Genomic DNA, 27,064 nt, shown 5'->3' with positions numbered 1-27,064 from the left:
ATGTCCCCCTGACATGAATCAATTTAGTTTGGCCAATCAACCTAACCTGCACATCTTTGGAGTGTGAGGTGAAACTGGAGCACCCGGAGGAAACCCACGTAGACACGGGGAGAACATGCAAACTCCACACAGACAGTCACCCGAGGCCGGAATCGAACCTGGGTCCCTGGCTCTGTAGGGCAATGGTACTAACCACTGTGCCACCGTGCCACCCTTAAATGTATCAGGTGTGATCATATGTCAGTAAGAAAAACAGGGCAGTCTCTGCAGTCCAGTATATGGAGCACTGAGGTTGTCAGCGAACACTTAGGACTAGAAAAGAGTCTAAAAGGTTTGGCCCTGGAGTGTGAGTATTTCCCTCTCTCTCTATGGAACACAGTCAATTCCTCAGAAGAGGAGGGAATTAGGGGAAAATAAATGGTCCTATCCAGACCGCCTGGTACTTACATCCTCATTCCTCATCCCAAACAGCTTTCCATAATGTCCCGGGTAACCCACAAACCTTAGGAAAAGCAAATAAGAAATTCTTAAAAAGGAACATTCCACATTCAGTCCCAGCTTCCATTCATATAGCGCCGTTACTGTAGAAAGATTCGCAAGGCACTTCCCAGAGATATAATCAGGTAACAGTAAGGGTGACAAGGATAGGAAGGAGTGAGCCCATGAAGTGACTTAAACATGAGGATTTTAAAGTAGAGGTTTGGGGGACTAGGTGATTTGATTTGATTTATTATTGTCACATGTATGAACATGGAGTGAAAAGTGTTGTTTCTTGCGCGTTATACAGACAAAGCATACTGTTCATAGAGAAGGAAATGAGAGAGTGCAGAATGTAGTGTTATAGCTAGGGTGTAGAGAAAGATCAACTTAATGCAAAGTAAGTCCATTTAAAAGTCTGACAGCAGCAGGGAAGAGGGGGGGGAGCAGTGTGGAGGAAGTAGAGCAAAACAAAAGGAATCAGACAAGCTAGAAAGTGGGAGAGATTAAACGATAAACAGGCTCATGGTGCAAGGTCAAAAGATTGGCTATAGGACAAGTAAAGAAACAAAAAGTTGTGACTGGAGGAGGTGTTAATGGCAGAATCATGAACAACGGCTGTCCAGAAGACATAAATTGGGAGAGAGAGAGAATCAAGAGAAAAGCCAAAACCAGCAAAAAGAAAGGAAACAAAATGGGTTACAATCTAAAATTGTTGAGCACAATGTTGAGTCCAGAAGGCTGTAGAGTGCTTAGCTGAAAGATGAGGTGCTATTTCTCAATAAATGCACCACATTGACAGAGGATATAATTGCTGATATAGATTAGGGCTGTTTCAGTCGATGAACTGGAGTGGAAAACTGACGGCATTGATTCATGATGTGGAGATGCCAGCGTTGGACTGGAGTAAACACAGTAAGAAGCCTAACAACACCACTTTTGCTACCAAATAAACCTGTTGGACTTTAACCTGGTGTTGTTAGACTTCTTACTGCATTGATTCAAGCAGAGGTAATGGGGCAAGATTTTACCACTGGCTTCGAGACCCCGATATTGGGATCAAATGGAAGTCCAAAGCCCTAAACTGCTGGCAGTCAGTCCCAGACAGCTATATAGAAACATAAAAGATAGGACCAGGAGGAGGCCATTTGGCCCTTCGAGCCTGCTCCACCATTCATCACGATCTTGGCTAATCGTCCAACTCAATAGCCTAATCCTGCTTTCTCCACATAACCTTTGATCCCATTCGCCCCAAGGGTTTTTTTGGCTGCCTCTTGAATACACTCAATGTTTTGGCATCAACCACTTCCTGTGGTAATGAATTCCACAGGCTCACCACTCTTGGGTGAAGAAATGTCTCCTCCTCTCCGTCCTAAATGGTCTACCCCGAATCCTCAGACTGTGACCCCTGGTTTTGGACTCCCCCACCATTGGGAACATCCTCCCTGCATCTACTCTGTCTAGCCCTGTTAAGTCTCTATGAGATCCCCCCTCATTCGTCTGAACTCCAGCAAATATTTCCAGACGTAGTCTGCTAATTGGCCACCTCCACAATCATGATCCAATTAAGGACTGCGGGGGGCAGGCTTCAGCTACACAGCCTAATTACAGGGCCAGCAACTCCAGAGCTTTGGCAGCTCCACTGGGAGACGTGGGCACTGCTGAGGCAGGTAGGGGGCCTCAAGGGTGCCTCTAACAGGAGGCATCATCTGAGGCAAAAACACAAAATATAAATTCAGAGGGCCAAGTGTACAGGACCCTCGGAGCAGAGGGAAACCCCCCCCCCCCCCCCCCCCCCCCCCAGTGGCAGGGAGTAGATTTCAAGTGCAGCCTTTGCTGTAGTGACCCCTTCCTTGGGTAAAGGAGTTTTGACGGTCCCCCAGCCCATTGCAGGGAGACCAAACTCCATTGAAGTAGCGGCCTCCATTTCTGCCGCCAGCAAAATGCCAGCAGCTTCACTAAACCATCCCCAAATGGGACCTTAATGATTTGAAATTGGCTTCCCGCCTCCTTCAGTGGAGACCCACCTCTGGGACACTCCCCTTGCAATGAGAGTGCATTGGAATGCCATCCCAACAGCTCTCCACAACCCTATTTTTCTGATGGATCAACTCCAAGCCTGCTGCCATGCGGAGGGTAAAAATTCTGCCCGCGATCTCACATATCCAAAGATGTGCGGGTTAAGTTGATTGGACATGCTAAATTGCCCCTTAGTGTCCTGGGATGCGTAGATTAGAGGGATTAGCGGGGTAAATATGTGGGGTTGCGGGGATGGGGCCTGGGGGGGGGACTGTTGTCGGTGTGGACACGATGGGCCGAATGGCCTCCTTCTGCACTGTAGGGATTCTATGATATCCAAAGCGATTATAAAGGGTGGCTGTCAAATCAGAATGGCAAAGACTTGGTTGAGAAATTGGGTGCTTTTTGTCTTGGGAAACCAAGGTGAAGTTTGAGAGAAATTGTGATTAGGTTTTAAAACCATATAGATTATAGGAGGAAGCAAAAACTGACTGAGATAAGGAATCCCATCATTTTCAGGCACTGGTTAATAGTGAATCATTGTAAGTGTTAGTGTGATGAACATTGATTAATACAGTGAGGATAGAGGAAGGACAAATAATGACAGGATATGTGGAGTTTAGGGTGAGCAGAAATATTAATCAATGCAAGATTACACCCCAAAGGTGTTTTCACTGGAGGCCAGACCCTCAGACACTGATACGTATATCCAAATCTATATTAACCATGTCTTTCTGTTCTGGGAATTACTCACTTTCAGTTTTAATAGAGTGGCATGTTCTGGAAAAGGGCCAGCGCTTATCTCGAAGAATCAGTGCCTTCTTATTTCAACCCAAAACTATTTGTTTGCATTTTTGACTCACCTGCCTTTGACAAATGCCACATAGAACGGAGAGGAATAGAAGTTCACAAACTGGAACACAAACACTTTAAAGGTGAAAGCGTCATCAAACTGCGACTGTGTGCGGTGCATCTCTGCACAAAACAGAAAAACAAGCATCAATATGTAGCCAAAATGAGCATGTGAGCATTTTCTATTTTCTATGGGCATCACTGGTAAGGTCAGTATTGCCCATCCCTAATTGCCCTCATGAAGGTGGTGGTAAGTCATGTTCCTTCTTGAACTGCTACTATCATGCAATGAAGGTACACCCACAGCTGTTAGGTAGACGTTTCCAGGATTTTGTGACAATGAAGGACCAGCGATGATGAACATGTCCTCGTCCTTCCAAGTGATAGAGGTTGCAAGTCCAGGAGGTGCTGTCGAAGAAGCCTTGGTGAGAAGCTATAGTGTCGATGGTACACACTGTTGCCATTGTGCACTAGTGCACGGAGACGTGGGTAGAACAAGGACAGGAATGGTTGTTGGACGTTCCGGGGTATAGATGTTTCACTAAGTGTAGGGAAGCTGGTAAAAGAGGTGGAGGAGTGGCATTGTTAATCAAGGATAGTTTAACAGCTGCGGAAAGGCACTTCGAGGGGGATCTGCACACTGAGGTAATATGGGCTGAGGTTAGAAATAGGAAAGGAGCGGTCATGTTGTTAGGAGTTTACTATAGGCCCCCAAATAGTAATAGAGATGTGGAGGAAGAAATTGCTAAGCAGATTAGGGATATGTGTGGGGGTCACAGGGTAGTTGTCATGGGGGACTTTAACTTTCCAAATATTGATTGGAACCTTTGTAGGTCAAATAGTTCGGATGGGGCAGTTTTTGTGCAGTGTGTGCAGGAGGGTTTCCTGACACAATATGTGGATAGGCCGACAAGACGTGAGGCCACATTGGATTTGGTACTGGGAAATGAACCGGGCCAAGTGTTAGATTTGGTTGTGGGAGAGCACTTTGGAGATAGTGACCACAATTCGATGTCTTTTGTTATTGCAATGGAGAGGGATAGGGCCGTACGGCAGGGCAAGGTTTACAATTGGGGGAGAGGTAATTATGATGCGATTAGGCAAGAATTAGGGGGCATAAGTTGGGAACAGAAACTGTCAGGGAAAGGAACTAATGAAAAGTGGAACTTTTTCAAGGAACAAATACTGGGTGTCCTTGGTAGGTATGTCCCTGTCAGGCAGGGAGGAAATGGCCGAGTGAGGGAACCATGGTTCACGAAAGAGGTGGAATGTCTTGTGAAAAGGAAGAGGGAAGCTTATGTAGGGATGAGGAAACAAGGTTCAGATGGCCCGATTGAGGGTTACAAGTTAGCAAGGAATGAGCTGAAAAAGGGGCTTAGGAGAGCTAGGAGGGGGCATGAGAAGTCCTTGGCGGGTCGGATCAAGGAAAACCCCAAGGCTTTTTACTCTTATGTGAGGAATAAAAGAATGACCAGGGTGAGGTTAGGGCCGGTCAAGGACAGTAGTGGGAACTTGTGTATGGAGTCAGTAGAGATAGGCGAGGTGATGAATGAATACTTTTCTTCAGTGTTCACCAAGGAGAGGGGACATGTTTTTGAGGAAGAGAAGGTGTTACAGGCTAATAGGCTGGAGGAAATAGATGTTCGGAGGGAGGATGTCCTGGCAGTTTTGAATAAACTGAAGGTCGATAAGTCCCCTGGGCCTGATGAAATGTATCCTAGGATTCTTTGGGAGGCAAGGGATGAGATTGCAGAGCCTTTGATCTTTGGGTCCTCGCTGTCCACGGGGATGGTGCCAGAGGACTGGAGAATGCCGAATGTTGTTCCTCTGTTTAAGAAAGGGAATAGAAATGACCCTGGTAATTATAGACCGGTTAGTCTTACTTCGGTGGTTGGTAAATTGATGGAAAAGGTCCTTAGAGATGGGATTTACGACCATTTAGAAAGATGCGGATTAATCCGGGATAGTCAGCACGGATTCGTGAAGGGCAAGTCGTGCCTCACAAATTTGATAGAATTTTTTGAGGAGGTAACTAAGTGTGTTGATGAAGGTAGGGCAGTTGATGTCATATACATGGATTTTAGTAAGGCGTTTGATAAGGTCCCCCATGGTCGGCTTATGATGAAAGTGAGGAGGTGTGGGATAGAGGGAAAGTTGGCCGATTGGATAGGTAACTGGCTGTCTGATCGAAGACAGAGGGTGGTGGTCGATGGAAAATTTTCGGATTGGAGGCAGGTTGCTAGCGGAGTGGCGCAGGGATCAGTACTTGGTCCTCTGCTCTTTGTGATTTTTATTAATGACTTAGAGGAGGGGGCTGAAGGGTGGATCAGTAAATTTGCTGATGACACCAAGATTGGTGGAGTAGTGGATGAGGTGGAGGGCTGTTGTAGGCTGCAAAGAGACATAGATAGGATGCAAAGCTGGGCTGAAAAATGGCAAATGGAGTTTAACCCTGATAAATGTGAGGTGATTCATTTTGGTAGGACTAATTTAAATTTGGATTACAGGGTCAAAGGTAGGGTCCTGAAGACTGTGGAGGAACAGAGAGATCTTGGGGTCCATATCCACAGATCTCTAAAGGTTGCCACTCAAGTGGATAGAGCTGTGAAGAAGGCCTATAGTGTGTTGGCTTTTATTAACAGGGGGTTGGAGTTTAAGAGCCGTGGGGTTATGCTGCAACTGTACAGGACCTTGGTGAGACCACATTTGGAATATTGTGTGCAGTTCTGGTCACCTCACTATAAAAAAAGGATGTGGAAGTGCTGGAAAGAGTGCAGAGGAGATTTACCAGGATGCTGCCTGGTTTGGAGGGTAGGTCTTATGAGGAAAGGTTGAGGGAGCTAGGGCTGTTCTCTCTGGAGCGGAGGAGGCTGAGGGGAGACTTAATAGAGGTTTATAAAATGATGAAGAGGATAGATAGAGTGAACGTTCAAAGACTATTTCCTCGGGTGGATGGAGCTATTACAAGGGGGCATAACTATAGGGTTCGTGGTGGGAGATATAGGAAGGATATCAGAGGTAGGTTCTTTACGCAGAGAGTGGTTGGGGTGTGGAATGGACTGCCTGCAGCGATAGTGGAGTCAGACACTTTAGGAACATTTAAGCGGTTATTGGATAGGCACATGGAGCACACCAGGATGATAGGGAGTGGGATAGCTTGATCTTGGTTTCAGATAAAGCTCGGCACAACATCGTGGGCCGAAGGGCCTGTTCTGTGCTGTACTGTTCTATGTTCTATGTTCTAGTGGTGGAGGGGGTGAGGATAATGACAAAAAACTAGAACAAACTTATGTCCACAAAAGAAGCAGGACAAATCCAACTTGGCCAATTACTGCCTCATCATCTATCTCGATGAAAGCGTGGTGAATTGGGTTCCGCCAAAGCCACTCAGTTCCTGACCTCATTACAGTCTTAGTTCAAACATGCACGAAAGAGCTGAACTCGAGGTGAGGTGAGAGTGACTGCCCTTGACATCAGTGCGTCATTTGACTGAGTGTGGCATCAAGGAGCTCTAGCAAAACTGAAGTCAATAAAAATCAAGGGGAAAAATCTCCACTGGTTGGAGTCATACCAAGCACAAAGGAGGATTGCTGTGGTTATTTCAGGTCAATCATCTCCATCCCAGTACACTGTTGCAGGAGTTCTTTAGGGTAGAGTCCTAGGCCCAACCATATTCAGCTGCTCCATCAATGACCTTCCTTCCATCATGAGGTCAGAAGTGGGGATGTTCACTAGTGATTGTACAATGTTCAGCATCATTCGCATCTCCTCAGATACTGAAGCAATCTAGTCCATGTGCAGAAGACCTGGACAGGCTTGGGCTGATAGTAACAAATGATAGTCATACACACAAGTGTCAGGCAATGACCATCTCCAACAAGAGAGAATTTAACCATGATATCCAATGGCATTACCATTGCTGAATCTCCCACTATTAACATCCTGGGGGGTTTCCATTGACTAGAGACTGAACTGGACCAGCCGTTTAAATACAGCAGCTACAAGAACAGATCAGAGGATGGGAATTCCACAGAAGTAGCTCACCTCCAGACTCCCAGAGCCTGTCCGCCATCGACAAAGTACAAGTCAGGAGTGTGATGGAATACTCTCCAATGCCGTTCCAACAAAACTCAAGCAGCTCAACACTATCCAGGACAGAGCAACCCATTTGATTGGCACCCCATCCACCACCTTCAACACTCACTCCCTCCACCACTGATGCACAGTCACAGCAGTGTGTACCAACCACAAGATGCACTGCAGCAACTACAGCAGCAACTTCCAAACCCGAGATCTCCACCACCTGGAAGGACAAGGGCAAGTCCAACGATGTGAAGGTTAGGTGGATTGGCCATGCTAAATTGTCCATTAGTGCCCCAAGATGTGTAGGTTAGGAGGATTAGCGGGGTAAATACATGGGGCTATGGGGATAGGGTAGGGGAGTGGGCCTGGGTAAGATGCTCTGTCAGAGAGTCGGTGCAGACTCGATAGGCCAAATGGTCTCCTTCTGCACTGTAGGGATCCTATGAAGGGCAGCAGATACATAGGAGCATCATCATCTGCAAGTTCCCCTCCAAGCCACATGTCATCCTGACTTGGAAATATATCGCCATTCCTTCATTATGGCTGGGTTTAAATCCTGGAACTCCCTTCCTAAAAGCACTCTGGGTATACCTACACCACATGGACTGCAGTAGTTCAAGAAGACAGCTCACCATCACCTTCTCAAGGGCAATTAGAAATGAGCCAGCGACGTCCACATACCATGAACAAATAAATAAAAAATGAATGGGATGCCAATTAAATGGCTGTTTTGTTTTGAATGGCAGCAACATTCTTCAGTGTTGTTGGAGATGCACTCATCCAGGCAAGCATAGAGTATTTAATCACATTCCTGACTTGTGCCTTGTAGGGGGGGAAAGGATTTGGGGAATCACAAGGCGATTCATTTGCTACAGAATACCCAGCCTCTGACCTGCTCTTGTATCCCCTGTAACTATATGACTGGTCCAGTTACGTTCCTGATCAACGGTAACCTCCAGAATGTTGATGATGGGGTTTCAGTGATGGTATTGCTGCTGAATGTCAATGGCAGGTTGTTCAATTGTCTCCTGTTGGCGATGGCACTTTTTTGGCACAAATGTCACTCGTCACCAATCAGCCCAAGCGTGAATACTGTCCAGGCCTTGTTGCATATTGTTAGGAATGCAAGACTTTATAACATGGCTATGTTTTAAACTGTCTCTTTTAATTTAAGGTCAAACAGAAATGGGGATGTAAATCACACTGATCCCTGCCTGGTTACAGGCCCGTGTGATTTGGTTCTCATGGAGACAGAGGCCCAGATCAAAACACATGGAAACTCAAGTGTCAGTTTTCACATCTCGAGACAAAAGAGGAGCAACTGGTCTTTGCGAACGCAGACTCACAGACAGACAGATCTGGACAGGAAGACAGCAATGCTATGCTTGGCAGAGGGAAAATTGGTTTTATGTTAACCACCAAGCAGAATGGAGAGAACAGCTTTCTTGTTTGAAGAGATGAGACTTGGAGTTCCCAGAGTGTGCCTTGCCACCGAAAATCTGTAAATGCTATTCAGGAGATTAGTGAAGGGACTTTTAAAAGGACATTAAAAGACTGACATTGTTGTGGCAGAGTGAAGAGAACCTTTTGGAAAGGTGCGATTCTATTTGCAAGGCTACATTTTTGCTGAGAGTGTGGCGTAGCATAAAAAATGCAATGTGGGGTTTTTGGTTGAGAAAATTAGTTAATGAAGAAAGTACCTCCTCTGTAGTTTAGATTGATTAAACATTACTTAGTAAGTACCAATGTTGATTTTAGCTTGTTTGTTACGATAAAAGTCATAAAAAGTGACATGCCCGATGTCATGTGGTAACTTCCGTCAGTCACTGAGAAACTCACATCTCGTCTTAAAAGTTATCAGTCTCCACAGGGATTGTCACAATGTGAACAAGTATTGCTTCAGTATCTGAGAAGTTGCAAACCGAATTGAACACCGTGCAATTATCATGCAACATCTCCGCTCCTGACCTTATGTTGGAGCAAAGGTCATTAATGAAGCAGTTGAAGATGGCTGCGCCTAAAGCACTGCTCTGAGAGGCACTTGCAGCAACGGCCAGGGGCTGAAATGATTGGCCTCCCTTTGGGCTAGATATAACTCCAGTCAGCAAATAGTTCCCCCAATGCCCATTGACTTCAATTTTACAAGGTCTCATTAACATCACATTGACCAAACGCTGCCTTGATGTCTAGTTCAGTCACTCCTACCTCACCTTTGGAAATCAGCTCTTTTGCCCATATTTGAACTGAGGCTGTAGTGAGGTCTGGGGTCAAGTGCAGAACACAAACTGAATGTCAGTGATCAGGCCATTGGTGAGTAAGTGCCACTGTCAAAGATACTTGGTTGATAATTGAGACTGATGGGGCCGTAATCGGCCATTTTGAAATTGTCCAAGAAAATTGGTTAATTTTTCATTTTTGCCAATAGTTGATAACTGTACTGGAATAACTTGGGGAGGCATAGCTGGTTCTGGAGCACAAGTTTTCAGTACTACAATCAGGATGTTGTTTGATCCATAGCCTTTACTGTTTCCAATGTGCTCAGCCATTTCGTGGAGTGAATTAAGTTGGCTTCTGTGACAGAAGGGATCACAGGAAGGGGATAGCTGGAATATCCAGTCCGCATTTTCTGGCCTAAGATGGTTGAGAACATTTTGCACTCGTGTGTTGGGGTCCCCCCCCCCATTGCTGAGAACAGGGATGTTCACGGAGCCTCCTCCTCCCATTAGTTGTTTAATCGTCGCTCATTTATGAGCAGATGTGGCAGAATTGCAGAGCTTTGACCTAATCCATTGATGGTGAGATCACTTAGTTCTGTTTTCTGCTGCTTAGCATGCACGCAAGTCCAGCAGCATAACCATTTACACAGACTGTCAAGCCTGCAAGCAAACCTAATTCAGGCATACCAAGTGCTGCAATATAAATATGGTTTGCTACTCTAATAGACCAGATTAATCTGATTGCACAAATTTCCTGTTTAGTCAGCAGCAACGCTCAATCATTCTCAAGCCACAACACTTTGAGTAGCAGACACAGGCTGACCTCAACATGTATAACCTGGGCCTCTGCAAACATACTGATGTTGCACAGTTGACACTTGTGCAAATTCAACTGCTCGCTGACCTGTTCAATCACTTGTGAAAGTTTATCGCATGCCAAATTATTTCAGTCTTGATTCCACCAATTCCTCCTTGGGACTTCCCAAGGATCAGTGCTGTGTCCCTCATATTGGAGCATTTTAAACTAGTGATCTGTTCAGTTGGGAACCGGTTATGTTAGTTTACAATGGTCTGGCACATATAAAGCAATAATAGGGCGTAGTACAGAACTGCCCACACACTGATGTAAGAGAACACATTATTCACATTTAGAGGTCCGTCTAATGTTGGACAGAGCTGTGTGCACAAACAAGCATGAAGACAGCTCTGAACTTAAAGTTAAAAGTTAAGTTTAAGTTAAAGTTAAAGTTTATTTATTAGTCACAAGTAGACTTACATTAACACTGCAATGAAGTTACTGTGAAAATCCCCTAGTTGCCACACTCTGGCGCTTGTTCGGGTACACTGAGGGAGAATCTAGCATGGCCAATGCACCTAACCAGCACATCTTTCGGACTGTGGGAGCAAACCGGAGCACCCGGAGGAAACCCACGCAGACACGGGGAGAATGTGCAGACTCCACAGTCACAGTGGCCCAAGCCGGGAATCGAACCCGGGTCCCTGGCGCTGTGAGGCAGCAGTGCTAACCACTGTGCCACCGTGCTGCCCTCTGAAACCTATACTACATATATGCACATAGGTTTTATAGTTAACAAACGCATATAGTTAACCAATTTAAGATTATGAAGTCTTTATTAAGACATGCCAAACAGTATCCAACACTCTACCACCGTACAATTCAGACTGTGACTAGATGGCATGGTGTTAACTGGGATCTATAACGGACAAAGAAGCTAAAACCATGTGACTGAGTTGAATCTGACTAGTGTCTTACAACCAACTCAAATGGACAAAGCCATTGACAAATTTATACTAAATGGGGTCTGACTTTGAATTGACTATGTTAATGGCTTGTGAGAGTTTCCTTACCCCATCTGGTGAGTTTTTCTGCCAGTGAGGTGTAGACTTGGCCCATCAGCAGGATGAGTATAAGGTTTACCATGGAGCTGCTGATATTTGCAATGTTTCCAGCCTGTTTGGGATTAATGTAACACACTGAGTACAGTCACAACAATTAGAATAAATGCAACATAACAACTGTACATGGGGAATAGACAGGTGAACGAGGAACCAGAGGGCTGCCGCCACCCATGGAACTGTTCCCAAAAACAGTTCACAACTTTGGGAGAGGAAGAGAGAAAATTGTATCTTAATACTGTGTGTGAGGGGCTATCTGGTGGTCAAAGCAGCTCATACTTGCAGCTGCAATGATTGAAGGAGCCCCACCTTGCACCAAAGATCCAGGATCTTCTGTCTGGAAATGAAATCGGGGTATCATAAATCACGAGTTGCCATCAGTGGGAAAATGTCAGAAGTGACATTTATTATTAGCAAGGATTACAAAGCAGTTGACGCACATCAAAATAGGTTACATTCTTAAACCAAATTTAATGACCACCCAATCTCATGAGATTGATTTTTAACTGGTTCTCCACTGCAGAAACGCAAGTTTAATCTTGAGGCCTTGTGCTTTACCCAAAGGTGGGGCCTATCTACCACCACAGCTGGCTTGACCTTGAAGCTTTCTCGTTCGAGTGGTACACACTCCCTTTGCCCCAATCCTTTCAACTCACAACCCTTGTATTTGTCTATAAAAACCCTTCACAACATAAGCCCCTTATTCCTGAAATCTCTCCACACCTGTATCCTCACTGAACAACGAGCTTCACACTCTGGCCTTCTGTGCTCTTTCCTTCTCTTTTCCATATTCTCTTTACCTTCTTCAGCCGCTCCCATCCATTTTTAATCTCTCTCTCCACATTTAAAAACCTCTTCAAAATCCATGGCTGGTGTTTTACGACCTCGCTCAGGCGCGGCTCGTAAAATCCCGTCCGAGGCCATTGGAGAATTCCGTTCTGTGAGCCTCGCCAGCCCTGATTCTGAGGCGGTAAAATTCAGGCCCGTTTCTCCAATCATCCCTGCAAATCCCCTGCCTCCTAATTCAGCCCTTGTTTTCATTATGCTTGTGTGGGATACATTGTTCATCCGATGTAAGTGCAAGTTGTTGATGCTGTGAGGGCTGAGGAATGCAGCAGTTTCCTTTTCAAACACGTGGGGCGGGATTTTCCGGCCGCGCTCGCCCCAAGATTGGAAAATTCTGCCTGGGGTCAACAGACCTTTGCATGGTCCTGTCCTGCCCGCTACGATTCCTGTGGCAGGCGGGACAGGAAAATTCCACCCGTAGTGTCAGACTTGGTCCTTTACTCCTCAGGTATAGCATGGGTTAAATGCACAATGGTGCTCCCTCTGCGCTGCTCCATCAAGCATAAGGTGGTACGGTACAGTACATATTGGATACAATGTGAAGCTCCTTCTACACTGTCCCATCACACAGTAAGAAGTCTCACAACATCAGGTTAAAGTCCAACAGGTTTATTTGGCAGCACAAGCTTTCGGAGTCTCAAGCTCCTTCCTGAGGAAGGAGCCTGAGACTCCGAAAGCTGGTGCTGCCAAATAAACCTGTTGGACTTTAACCTGGTGTTGTGAGACTTCTTACTGTGCTTCCCCCAGTCCAATGCCGACATCTCCACATCATCATCACGCACTCCCAGTGCAGCATTGTTACAAGCAGAGTAATGATCCTGCAACAAAGCCTCATACATATGGAAGCCTGAACATGCGCATTGGTTTGAATTATTTTGAACCAGGCCCAGCAGTTAACATCCAGGGTGGGTTATCCTTCTCTTACCTGGGTCATCAGAATAGTGTTGCCTGTGTGATACATCATAACGCTGATAATCCCACGATACATGATCACAGTCACCAGGAATATCATCACTACGCACAGCTGGGCCCGGCAGGAAATATAGGAAACGGGAAGAGTGATAATCGAGGGCAGAATCCGAGGGATAGGCAGAGAAAGAATGGTGAGGGCAGTAAAAGGTGATATCAAATAAAGGGAATGGAAAATGGAAGAACAAGGAAGATGGGAAAGCAGTTTGAAGAAGAATGAGAAAGTGAACAAGAAGTGAGAGTGGAGAGGAGAAAAGCCAAAAAGGGAGGATTGAAGGGGAGAATATAAATAACTATTAGTATTTCCTCAAAATTATTAGAAGCATTAAATACAAGACCGATTAAACCACGAAAGCCCAATAAACCTCCAATACTTCCCAATAAACCAAACATTCCCATCATTCTCCTTAAAACAACACACACCAATATCCCAATAAACAAGCACAGCCCATTATCCCTCCCTGAAACCGAGAGTGTTCTTTCCCAATCGTGGAAAAGTGTCCCGTGTCCAGCACCATCTTGGTCTGAGCGAGCACCGAACAGGTCAAATCGCTTATCTTTGCAGAGGACCCTGTGTGTTAGGCATCAGGAACCATTGCAACTCAATGTCAAGAGCCTGTGCAGAGTAGTAGTGAATTTGTGACCAAAAGATGGGAGACAAATAATTCAAATTCTTCCCTATGAATATGTACAAAAGCCCCACATTCCATTTTAACATTCCAAGCCAGGTATTATTAGTATTTGGAGTTGTCAGTTAAGGCATTTACTTCACATACTGATGCTGAAGCCACTCTCAACTTTGTTAAGTGAGGTGGCTTTGTTTCCAGCAGTTCTGGGGAAATCCATCTAGGGCGGCAAGGTGGCACAGTGGTTAGCACTGCTGCCCCACAGCACCAGGGACCCGGGTTTGATTCCAGCCTGGAATGTGACTGTCTGCGTGGAGTTTGCATGTTCTCCCGGTGTCTGCGTGGGTTTCTTCCGGGTGCTCCAGTTTCCTCCCACAGTTCAAAGATGTGCAGATTAGGTGGATTGGCCATGCTAAATTGGCACTTATTGTTCAGAGATGTGTAGGTTAGGGGGATTAGCAGGGTAAATGTGTGTGGTTAAGGGAATGGGATAGGGGCCTGGGTAAGATGCTCTGTCAGAAAGTCAGTGCAGACTCGATGGGCCAAATGGCCTCCTTCTGCATTGTAGGGATTCTATGCTTCTATTCAATGACTCTATATAACAATAATGGAAATATGTATGGCAGTGACTATGGAACGCCATTATTTTCCTGGCTTGCTAGACTTGTCCATATTTTCACAAGTTTCTGAGCAGTCTTTCACCAGCAATTGAAAAAGGATTGTTGTCAGAAATGAAAGTCCTTAATTCTTGGCAAGCAAATGCCCATGAATTGGGCAGCACGGTGTTTGGCACAGTGACACAGTGGTTAGCACTGCTGCCTCAGTGCCAGGGACCCGGGTTCAATTCCTGGCTTGGGTCATAGTCTGTGTGGACTTTGCACATTCTCCCCGTGCCTACATAGGTTTCCTCCGGGTGCTCGGGTTTCCTCCGGGTGCTCCGGTTTCCTCCCACAGTCCAAAGACATGCAGGTTATGTGGATTGGCCATGCTAAATTGTCACTTAGTGTCAGGAGGATTAGCTAGGGTAAGTAAATGTATGGGGTTATGGGGATAGGGCTTGGGTGGGATTGAGGTCGGTGCAGACTTGATGGGCTGAATGGCCTCCTTCTGCACTGTACGATTCTATGAATCCAAGTCTGGAACCCAGTTTCTAACAGATTAAGGTCCATTCTTTCTAATAACATCTGTCCCCTCACCATAATTATAATAACCATCGATCCGGTGAAGATTCGGGACAGACGGTCTCTCTCAGGGAAATAGGGCTCCTTGACCCCAGTTATTGGATTCTGTTCCATCATCGGTGCCATTGCTGCAAACTCAGGTCTTGGACGTTCCTGCAGGAAAAGAGTTGCGGTTACAAAGTAGATCCCTGAGGTCTGGTGCCAGCGTCTTTCATTTCACCCTGCTGTTAATCCCCACTGCCATTACAGCATACAAACGCTGAAAAGAATGGTACAAGGAATCAGTGAATGTTAACTGGGATCCAAACCTTGTCATTTGACAGCAAAACCATTCCCACCAAATAGAACAAAGCCAAGCAGCAACTAAACAATGTCATGCACCTACTTTCCAATTCTATGAGACAAATGGGGAAAGTGCCTCTAACACCCATCCCTTCTTTCCTACACTGGAAGCTATGGCTCACACAAATCCTCTCCTCCTCACACAGTATAGCTTCTGGATCGAGCTGAATTATTTCCTCTCCTGATAAGATATATTGTAAATTGTCAAAAAAACCATAAATGATGCCATTTTGTCTTCATTGCCTTTTTGGTGTCATTAAGCACCTTCCATTTGGTTGGATGAGACAGGTTCCAAGTATCTGGGGATCATGTTTACTGTACTTGGAGAGGTTCATCAGGCAAGATTTTCCTGGAGTCAAGGTCAGGCAGGAAAAGTGGTGTTAGAGCCGCTGATAGCAATGGAGGCTGAAGGGGTTGATAATCAGACAGGTTTTTAAAAAAAAATCACATAAGCTGTTAGCTGCTAAAACAGAGAAACCAGGGTCGGAATCCTCTGGCCGGTCACGCCAACGGGATTCTCTGGTCCCGCTGAAGTGAAATGAAATTTGGCTGAGCGCCATATTCTCCATCCTCACTTGCAGTGGTAGCGTGGCAGAAACAGCCAGAGAATTCCAGCCCAGATATCTTAACCCTAGGCAGTCCCAGATAACAGTCAAGATCCCAAAAACTCTTAACTGCAAGGGAGGCACATAGTGTATACATAAGAATTGAATTGAGCCACGTGTGGCTGCAGTTTGTCAGTGTCGTTTGGAACAAGGCAAGAGGCTTTGATGTATCACCAGTCAGGCATATAACTATCATACCCAAGTCTGGATGTTGGTAGATAAGTAGAGAAAATATGTACTTGATGATATTATAATTAAGTAGATGTGCACAAATTGTAATTGGACAAATATACTCATATGTTATACATTATGTAATCCTAACTATTAATTGCAAGTGGATATATTTGATTTGATTTATTGTCACATGTATTAATACAGTGAAAAGTATTGTTTCTTGCGCGCTATACAGACAAACATACCGTTCATAGAGAAGGAAACGAGAATGTAGTGTTACAGTCATAGCTAGGGTGTAGAGAAAGATCAACTTAATGCAAGGTGAGTCCATTTAAAAGTCTGACAGCAGCAGGGAAGAAGCTGTTCTTGAGTCGGTTGGTACGTGACCTCAGACTTTTGTATCTTTTTCCCGAAGGAAGAAGGTGGAAGAGAGAATGTCCGGGGTGCGTGGGATCTTTAATTACGCTCGTTGCTTTACCGAGGCAGCGGGAAGTGCAGACAGGGTCAATGGATGGGAGGCTGGATTGGGCTTCATTCACAATCTTTTATAGATCTTTGCAGTCTTGGGCAGAGCAGGAGCCATACCAAGCTGTGATACAACCAGAAAGAATGCTTTCTATGGTGCATCTGTAAAAGTTGGTGAGAGTTGTAGCTGACATGCCAAATTTCCTTAGTGAGAAAGTAGAGGCATTGGTGGGCTTTCTTAACTATAGTGTCGGCATTGGGGGACCAGGACAGGTTGTTGGTGATCTGGACACCTAAAAACTTGAAGCTCTCGACCTTTTCTACTTCGTCCCCATTGATACTTTTCATAGGGCATGTTCTCCTTTACGCTTCCTGAAGTCAAATCGCCTTCATTTTGTTGACATTGAGGAAGAGATTATTGTTGCCACACTAGTTCACCAGATTTTCTATCTCATTCCTGTACTCTGTCTCGTCATTGTTTGAGATCTGACCCACTAGGGTGGTGTCGTCAGCAAACTTGAAAATCGAATTGGAGGGGAATTTGGCCGCACAGTCATAGGTGTATAAGGAGTATAGCAGGGGGCTGAGAACACAGCCTTGTGGGGCACCGGTGTTGAGGATGATCATGGAGGAGGTGTTGTTGCCTATCCTTACTGATTGTGGTCTGTGAGTTAGGAAGTTCAGGATCCAGTCGCAGAGGGAGGTGCCCAGGCCCAGGCCATGGAGTTTGAAGATGAGTTTTGTGGGATTAATAGTGTTGAAGCTGAGCTGTCATCAATAAATAGGAGTCTGACATAGGTGTCCATGTTATCTAGGTGTTCCAGGGTTGAGTGCAGAGCCAGGGAAATGGCGTCTGCTGTGGACCTGTTGCGGCGGTAGGCAAACTGTAGTGGATCCAGGCAGTCCGGGAGGCTGGAATTGATTCGTGCCATGACTAACCTTTCGTAGCACTTCATAATGATGGATATCAGAGCCACCGGCCGATAGTCATTAAGGCACGATGCTTGGTTTTTCTTAGGTACCGGGATGATGGTCATCTTCTTGAAGCAGGCAGGGACCTCAGATTGTTGTAAAGAGAGGTTGAAGATGTCTGTGAATACCTCCGCCAGCTGATCCGCGCAGGATCTAAGTGCACGTCCGGGTACCCCATCCGGGCCAGTTGCTTTCCTTGGGTTGACCTTCAAGAAAGCTGTTCTGACATCTGCAATGGTGACCCCAGATACAGGTTCATCCAGGGCTTCCAGGGTGGAGGGCATGCTCTCGCTGACCTCTTGCTCAAAACAGGAGTAGAATGCATTGAGCTCATCAGGGAGGGGTGCGTTGGAGCCGGCAATTTTACATGCCTTCATCTTGTAGCCTGTTATGTCTTGCAGACCTTGCCATAGTCGGCGGGGGTCGGTGTGGCTAGCTTGGGACTCTAGCTTGGTCCGATATTGTCTTTTGGCATCTTTGATGGATATAGAATATTTCTGAACGAATGTATACCTTTGGTATATATTAATTCCTTGTAACTGGATCTGAATGTATAACTGCCTGTGTAATGCTTTATACAGGGTGTTTAGTCTGAAGAAAAGTGGAGGCAGGTGATGTTACAGAGGTGGAAGCTGTGAAGTGGTACGAACTAAGTAAGGGCATGATGGGAAAATTGGTCAACTATTTGTTACAATATAAAGAATGGCTGACCAAAGCTATTTCAAAATGCCAGACCCCTGTAAGAGTTAATAAGGCTAAATGAGTAAATAAAACAAGATAAGGTCAGGGAGGAAGGAGTCACCGACCTTCTTCTGTTCCATCAAAGGACAAGATAAGGGTATGAATAATGAGACAAAAAGTTCTAGGAGGTCAGCAAGTTAAAACATGATTAATGATATTGCTTATGATTCTATTACTAATCGAATTCCTGAATATGCTCTGGTCATGAAAACTGATAATGATTATGTATAAATACTGAACTGTTTCTCTGTGTAATTGCGGACTTGTGGAAGAATCAGCAGTTGTACCAACTGCTCTCTGACCCCAAGTTTCAGCCATATACTGCATGTAGTTATTCATAAATAAATGCTTGTTGTATTGTCGGAACAAATTTTGTTTGAGTCTTTATATCACAGTCAAGGAGCAGAAAAGTTTCCACTTCAACAGAAGCGAATAATCTTTGTGATGGAGAGAAAACACTGAAACTTTGAAGAAAGGGGCGGGTCCCATGACATATAGCAGACGGAGGAGATTTTGATTGGCCCATCCCGCTGGCAACTTAGTGAGTCGAGGATCGGGGCGCCATTTTTAAAGGCTGCCCCAGTGCAGAGAACACCCTGGAACACCTCCATCGCCCTGCCCAGGCATGAAACTCTCCCCCGAGCGCTGCACTCACCGGAGCTCCCCTGGGAGGTCTGCTCACTAGCTGAACATCTTGGGAAGCCAATGACTTGTGCCCCGTCCCGCCAATATGAATGGATTATCAGATGGGGGAGGGGATTAGTGGAGGCATAGGGGCCTGATAATTATATGTTAATATATTCAAATGATGTTCCCACTGCTCAACATGGAGAAATGCACCCAGTCGCTGATGGTTAGCGGGATAGGAGGGGGGGATAATTGCATCATGCGTTTACGCCGACATAAAATGCGACTTTGCAATTCTCGTGATATTTTCCATTCCTGTCATCGAACCTGCCCCACACGATTGGGAGCGGAAAATCCCAACCATTACCTCCTGGATGCAATGCTCAATGTAAATGTGAGTCAGTGCACTGCCCCAGAATACATCAGCTGTCCTTAGCTGCTCAGAAAACAACCTATTCCACTCGCACGATATCATCAACCACCGCTTCTGGTTACTATGGCTTTACACAATGTTTTTATTTTACTTAAGAGTACTTAGAATTAGCTAGCGCCCAGAAACACGGTGGCTGTCCAAACGCCTATCCACAAGTCTGGTCCACCTCCCTTCCACTGGGGTGATTTTCATGTCAGTTCTACGTCATTCAAATCATCTCAGAAGATATGAAAACTTATCTGAGATTTTACTATCAGTAGGAATGTTGAAATTGTATATGATTTGAAAGTTTAAAGGAGGACAATTAAGCTTTCAAGGATCTGGACCTAACAAAGCAGGACTGAACTGGGCTAGACTTACAGACTGAATCAACTGATACATCTTCCTTTATTCTGTCTCACCTCGTCCTCCTCAAAGTTCATGCAATCCCAGTGATATGCCAGAGTGGCATTCTTCCGCTTCCAGTACTCCAGGAAGGTCACTGCCCAGAAGGACATGAAGATACTGAAGAAGACTGTGCCAGAATGGTCAAAGAGGTAACCCAGCTGCAGGGAACAAATGTGATGAGACAATAAAATACAACTCAGGGTTATGCTAATTCTCATTAAGAGTGTAAATCTTTAAGAAATGGGCCTCATGATTAATACTGGACTCTATAACATTAATTAATATTGGGGTTATAACTATGAGGAGAGGTTGAGCAGGCTGGGGCTCTTTTCTCTAGAGAAGAGAAGGCGGAGGGTAGTGAGGGATGATATAATAGAGGTCTTTAAGATTACAGATTGTGTACACATGTGGGGGAATCCAGCGTTATAAATATAAGATGGTCACTAATAACGTCCATTAGAAAGTCAGGAAAAACCTCTTTAGCCAAAAAGTTAAAGTTTATTTACTAGTCACAAGTAGACTTACATTCACACTGCAATGAAGTTACTGTGAAAACCCCCTAGTCGCCACACTCCTGTTCGGGTGCACTGAGGGAAAATTTAGCATGGCCAATGCACCTAACCAGCACGTCTTTGGAGTGTGAGAGGAAACCGGAGCACCCGGAGGAAACCCACGCAGACAAGGGGAGAACGTGCAGACTCCACACAGACAGTGACCCAAGCCGGGAATCGAACCCGAGTCCCTGGCGCTGTGAGGCAGCAGTGCTAACCCCTGTGCACCTAGAGTGTGGAACTCACTACCACAGGGAATAGCTGAGGTAAAAGGCATAGATGCATTTAAAGGGAACCATGATGTGGAGATGCTGGCATTAAAGGGAAGCCAGAGATGTGCATGAAGTAGAAAGGAAGAGATGTTGTTAGGATGAAATGAAATGGGGTGGAAGGAAGCTCGAGGAGAATATAAACTCTGGTAAAGACCCGTTGGGCCATATGATCTCATTCTGAACAGTGATTTCGATGTAAACCCAATGTAATAATGGGTATGAAGAACGGTCGATGTTTAATGAGTTCACAATCTGCATTGATGAAACAAAGGGCAGTATTCAGTGAATGTTCAGACTTTCTTTCCCATCATCTCCTTGTTTGGAGTGAGAGAGAACATCAGGCAACAAGCCTGGCAAGTGAGTACATTCCTGTTGTGAGAGGGAATCTGTACTGTTTCACAGATAGGGTAGCGCCATGCAATTTATATGGAGTTTGGTCATAGATCAACCATGATCTCACTGAATGGCAGAGCAGGTTCAAGGGCTAAATGGCCTACTCGTGTTTCTACATGGCAGGTAGGTTATTCTTTATTTATCATCAGACTGTCCTCAGGCAACAAACTAGCCTTTTGTGATATCCCTACAATGCAAATACTTCATGGACACAAGACAGGAAAAGCACTGGGACCGACACAACACAATAAAATACTAAAGGCGTTGGAGACAAAAGATTCTTGTGTAGAGTTGATCTAATGATGTTGGTGTAGTGTGCGGTATCATGACGAGGAAGCCTTGAATCACAACAATGATTTATTGAAGCAAAGATAAACTATATACAAACAGGCTCAATGCAGGTACAGGTTTAGTTCTACCGACTCCCGGTCTCACACTGGAGGTTCCATCCTACCAGGATCCGTGCCCGAACACCCGATCGGTGCCAATTCGCGTGTTTCCTCCAGATATGCCCCAGGAGGGTCCTGTGACCCATGAACACCCGTCCCTTAAAGGGGCCACGTTGCCACAGATGGCACAAAAGCAAGTAATTGCACAACCATGGGCACCAATATATAAACATATCCATGCAAATAGATACAAATAATAACCACAAGTTTTAACAGACTTACTTTAGCCGTGGAACAGATCTCGGAAATATTCCAGGTGTCACAGGTGTCACAGAGAGGACACATGCTGTAATGGTTGCTGACATTACAAATCTCTTTCCTGCAAGAAGTAAAATACATAATCAATCCACAGGTCTGTGTGCACAGTCTCTCTATCACACAACATGCATATTCTGCACAGTTCTTAATGGATTCAGAAGTGGCTTGGCCATAGAGTGGAAATGCCGGCGTTGGACTGGGGTAAACACAGTAAGGAGTCTCACAACACCAGGTTAAAGTCCAACAGGTTTATTTGGTAGCAAACGCCACTAGCTTTCGGAGCGCTGCTCCTTCGTCAGATGGAGTAGAAATCGGAGCAGCGCTCCGAAAGCTAGTGGCGTTTGCTACCAAATAAACCTGTTGGACTTTAACCTGGTGTTGTTAGACTCCTTACTGTGTTTGGCCATAGAAGACAGAGGGTGGAAGGATGTTTTTCTGAATGGAGGTCTAACTAGTGGTGTTCTGCAGGGATCAATGTCGGGACGTCTGCTGTTTGTAATATATATAAATGACTTGGAAGAAAATGTAGATGGGCTGATTAGCAAGTTTGCGGATGATACTAAGGTTGCTGGAGTTGCAGATAGTGATGAAGATTGTCAGAGAATACAGCAGGATATAGATAGGCTGAAAAAATGGGCGGAGAAATGGCCCACGGAATTTAATCCAGACAAATGTGAGCTGATGCATTTTGGTAGATCCAGTTCAGGTGGGAGCTATAAAATAAATGGTAGAACAATCAGGAACATAGAGACACAGAGAGATCTGGGAGTACAGGTCCACAGATCCTTAAAAATGGCAGCATAGGTGGAAAAGGTGGTGAAGAAAGCATATGGCACGCTTGCCTTCATTAGACGGGGCATCAAGTATAAAAGTTGGCAAATTATGTTACAGTTATATGAAACATTGGTTAGGCCACATTTGGAATACTGTGTCCAATTCTGGTCACCACGCTACCAGAAGGACATTGAGGATTTGAAGAGAGTAGAGAAAGGATTTACCAGGATGTTGCCTGGTGTGGAGGGTATTGGCTATGAGGAAAGATTCAATAAACTGGAATTGTTCTCCCTGGAAAGACAGAGGCTGAGGGGTGACCTGATAGAAGTTTATAAAATTATGAGAGGTATAGGTAAGGTGAACAGTTGGAAGCTTTTTCCCAGGGCAGAAATGACAATTACAAGGGGGCACAAGTTCAAGATAAGGGGGGAAAGGTTCAGTGGAGATGTGCGGGGGAAGTTTTTTTACACAGAGGGTGGTGGGGGCCTGGAATGCGCTGCCAAGTGAGGTGGTTGAGGTAATTATGTTAGCCACATTGATAGCCATATGAACAAATGGGGAATAGAGGGATATAAGCGGTTGGTCTAGATAGGACAACGTGATTGGCGCAGGCTTGGAGGCCCAAAGGGCTGTTCCTGTGCTCTACTGTTCTTTGTTCTAACAAGGGTTGGTAATTGGTGACATGGACTAATATGGTTTTCTCCCCCACAAAGTTTTCTTGCAACTTTTGCTGAGATAATGAATCAACCTGGGGTATAGCTTTCACAGCAACCACTCTTGGGTACTTCACTGAAATGGCCAATCGACATGCACAAGATTAAATAAATAGAGAATAGGTTACGTGACCATGGTGGCCATTCACCCACTTCAAAACCTATCCTCACCTGATATGTATACACTTACGCACACAATCGCAACTGGGATTGCCAGATAATGATCAGGAGCAGGGACTGGGTCTGGTATTCATCGCCCCAGAAGCTTTGAAGGCAATTGTGGCATTCGTTTTACTTAATAGGGGATTAGTTCTTTTTAAACACATTCCTGGGATGTGGGGTAGGCCAGCATTTACTGCCCAGCCCTAATTGCCCTTGAATTGAGTGGCTTGCTGGACCAGTTCAGAGAGCAGTTAAGAGTCAACCACATTGCTGTGGGCCTGGAGTCGCATCTCTGAAAAGGTGAGGATAGCAGATTTCCTTCCTTAAAGGACATAAGTGAACCAGATGGGTTTTTATGACAATCAACAATGGTTTCATGGTCATCAATAGACTTTTAATTGCAGGGTTTGGTGGTGGGATTTGAACCTGGGTCCCCAGAGCATTATCCTGGGTCTCTGGATTACTAGTCCAGTAACAACAATGCCACCGCCTCGCAGCCAATTTAGCACAAATTGGGAAGCACATCCTAGGCCTTCCTGGTATGTTTGAATTGGTTCTATTCTGAACAGTGCACTTGTCCACTGAGTTACCCGGCACAGCTTTTTTACATGTTTATTCTACTTGCCCGATATTGTGTCAACGCTTTCAGCATTTGATAATTCAGCATACCAGAATCTTGCCTCTGATAAATCTGCTGTTATCATGTTTGCTCATTTTACAAGCCAATATGTCCTGCTTTCCAATTCTCAACGGCAAATGCTGGTTGTACTACTGCTCAGTGGAGCTTTCTATCAATTAGTTAATTAATAACAACATTTCTTCTTCTTCTCCTGGTAGAATCCTCCATTATTGAAAGGTGGCCAAACCACAGCATATGCTGTGGCTTTCTTACAGGACAGAGTGAGGAGGCAGGCCCCATGTCTACCTCAACTGGAACAGGGTTAGATCCCACACGATTGCCATTACTCTGAACCACATGCTAGCTGTCTAACCAACTGATTTAATCAGCCCCCCCCGCCACAAACAACATTTACCACATCTAATAATCTGGACGGCACAGTGGTTAGCACTGCTGCCTCACAGCGCCAGGGACCCAGGTTCAATTCCAGCCTTGGGTGACTGCCCGTGTGGAGTCTGCACGTTCTCCCCGTGTCTGCGTGGGTTTCCTCTGGGTGCTCCGGTTTCCTCCCACACTGCAAAGATGTGCAGGTTAGAGGTTGATTGGCCAGGCTAAATTGACCCTAGTGTCAGGGGGTTAGCAGGGTAAATTAGGGTTACAGGAATAGGGCCTGAGGGGGGGGGGGATTGTGGTTGGTACAGACATGATGGGCCGAATGGCCTCCTTCTGTACTGTAGGGATTCTATGATAATACCATAATTCACTACATCCTCCTTGATCTCATGAGAATGCATTTAAAGTCATTTTTCACCAAAACTTTCTGAAAGCATTCATATGCAAAATCCATCATCCATCCAATCAAATCACAGACTCAGGCTATTTTAATCAATTTCTTATGGGGACCTGCCTTTATTCTCACTGGCAGGTAATCAGCCACAGGCATCTGTCTACATTAAAGAGAGATAATTGATTATAAAGTTTAAGGGTCAACACACCACATTAAGTATGGGACACAGAGGGAGGCTTCCACAAACTACCACCACAGTCGGTGTGGGGATTGAATCTTTGCTGTTTGTGTCATTTTGCACCTCACTCTAGCCATCTAGCCAATAGGGCTAACCCACCCAACACTTCCAGCAGAATCAGCTCTACTATTTATCTAGTTAAGGATGTTAAGTTGTAATTTATAGAACCTTGCCTTTGACTCAGAGTTTGCGATACCTTTGCGATCTCCTGCTGCCTTCACATTTTAATTCTCTGTCTTCACCATCTCGAATTCACATTTCCACTAGTCTCCCAAATGCGTTTACGTCACTGCTCCATCTGCTGTGACTTAATTATCATCACTCTCATGAATTCACGTGGCTCCCCAAAGACTCTGAACGACCGATTAAGAAAAGGACTGAAATCCTTTATTATAGAATCCCTACAGAGCAGGGTGAGGCCGTTCAGCCCATCGAGCCTGCACCATCAACAACCTCACCCAGACCCTATCCCCGTGACCCCACGTATTTGCCCTGCTCGTCCCCCTGACACTAAGGGACAATTTACCATGGCCAATCCACCTAACTTGTGCATCTTTGGATTGTGGGAGGAAACCGGAGCACCCGGAGGAAACCCATGCAGACACGGGGAGAACGTGCAAACTCCACACAGACAGTCACCCAAAGCCAGAATTGAACCTGGGTGCTGTGAGGCAGCAGTGCTAACCACTGTGCCACCATGCTGCCAATCACAGAAACGATTGTGAAAACAATCATTCAAAAATTCCCTTAGCCTGTCAGCTTCCTAACTACCTTAGTATAGTATTGTATATTATTGGGGTCCTACATTTTCCTTCACGCTTAATGTGCTATGAACACATTCAAAAATCCAGATGTTCTAAACCTGGGATATCGTGGGTTAATTCAAGGCTCTAGTCGCTCCACAGCCCTAGCAGATGGTAAACTATGTTATATCAGGGTTCACTTAAAATCAGTGCTTGTAAGAGCAGTGCTTTTCAGTAAATGAGAGGCTGTTTTATCTGGTAACTATATAGACTTTGGTAGTTGTGCAGTTTCTGCAATTCATTAACTTACGCTGGCATGTTCGAATTCATTGTCATCAGTCCAGAGGCGAAAACAAAAGTGCCAACTAGAGCAGCAGGGAGAAGCCAAGCAGTATAAAAACCTGCAGAGAAAGAGGTAAAAGGAGCCATGTACATATTTAAATGTGGCAAATTCCCCAAGTGCTTTCATCATTATTTAATGTCAAAACATAGCCAGGTGTTAATGGCCAACACAACCAAAGGAAATCCACCCATTTACAAATGGCACACCATTTTCCCCAGAGTTTCACCAAAGGTCACCTACCCAACCTGCCCCCGGCCATACAACAGCTCCCTCTGTCCAGTTACCAAAATCCACGATGAGGCCTTGGACAACGTGAACCACTTTCCAACCGTGCGAGCCTACTGTCAACAAGGGCAGACATCGACAATGAGGATCATCACACCTCAGGCAAAGGGCAAGGTTGAGAAGGTGGGCCTTTGTGAATAACCTCCACCAGTACAGGAATTGAACCCGCATTGCTGGCGTCGCTCTGCATCATGAACCAGCCGTCCAGCCAACCGAGCTAACCGATTCCCATGCTACAAGAAACCATAGAACAAAGAACTCACCCAGCCAAGCAAAGTAAATGGCAATCTTTTCTCCAAAGTATTCTCGAATGTGATCGAGCGGTTGATATTTATACCACTTGGACCAACAGGCCCAGTACTTATACAAAATTTGTCTTGGATTCAGATTTTCTGGAGGTACGTCGTACTCTGGTAATTCATATGGGCCCTACGGACAGCACAAGATACACCAACAGGTAAGTGCAAGAATATCGACAGATCCCAACACACAATAATATAATGGGCATCAGTACATAAGGTGACAGAGAGAGAAACTACCAGCTA

General features: G+C 45.2%; 1 protein-coding gene across 1 annotated transcript in view; it reads right to left on the bottom strand.

The window, feature by feature from the left end:
• Positions 1-27,064, bottom strand: part of ano11 (anoctamin 11) — a 60,224-nt gene that overhangs the window by 14,505 nt on the left and 18,655 nt on the right. The window contains exons 8-16 of the mRNA XM_078239755.1: positions 26,783-26,948; positions 26,202-26,292; positions 21,820-21,916; positions 19,947-20,090; positions 15,202-15,339; positions 13,336-13,434; positions 11,844-11,901; positions 3,360-3,471; positions 448-502 (exon numbers count right to left, since the gene is read on the bottom strand). Of these exons, the coding sequence (XP_078095881.1) occupies positions 448-502; positions 3,360-3,471; positions 11,844-11,901; positions 13,336-13,434; positions 15,202-15,339; positions 19,947-20,090; positions 21,820-21,916; positions 26,202-26,292; positions 26,783-26,948 (960 nt within the window). The remainder of the gene's footprint in view (positions 1-447; positions 503-3,359; positions 3,472-11,843; positions 11,902-13,335; positions 13,435-15,201; positions 15,340-19,946; positions 20,091-21,819; positions 21,917-26,201; positions 26,293-26,782; positions 26,949-27,064) is intronic.

The sequence above is a fragment of the Mustelus asterias genome, chromosome 22 (genome assembly GCF_964213995.1).
Source record: "Mustelus asterias chromosome 22, sMusAst1.hap1.1, whole genome shotgun sequence".
Lineage (NCBI taxonomy): Eukaryota > Metazoa > Chordata > Chondrichthyes > Carcharhiniformes > Triakidae > Mustelus > Mustelus asterias.
This window is presented reverse-complemented; position numbering and strand designations above follow the sequence as displayed.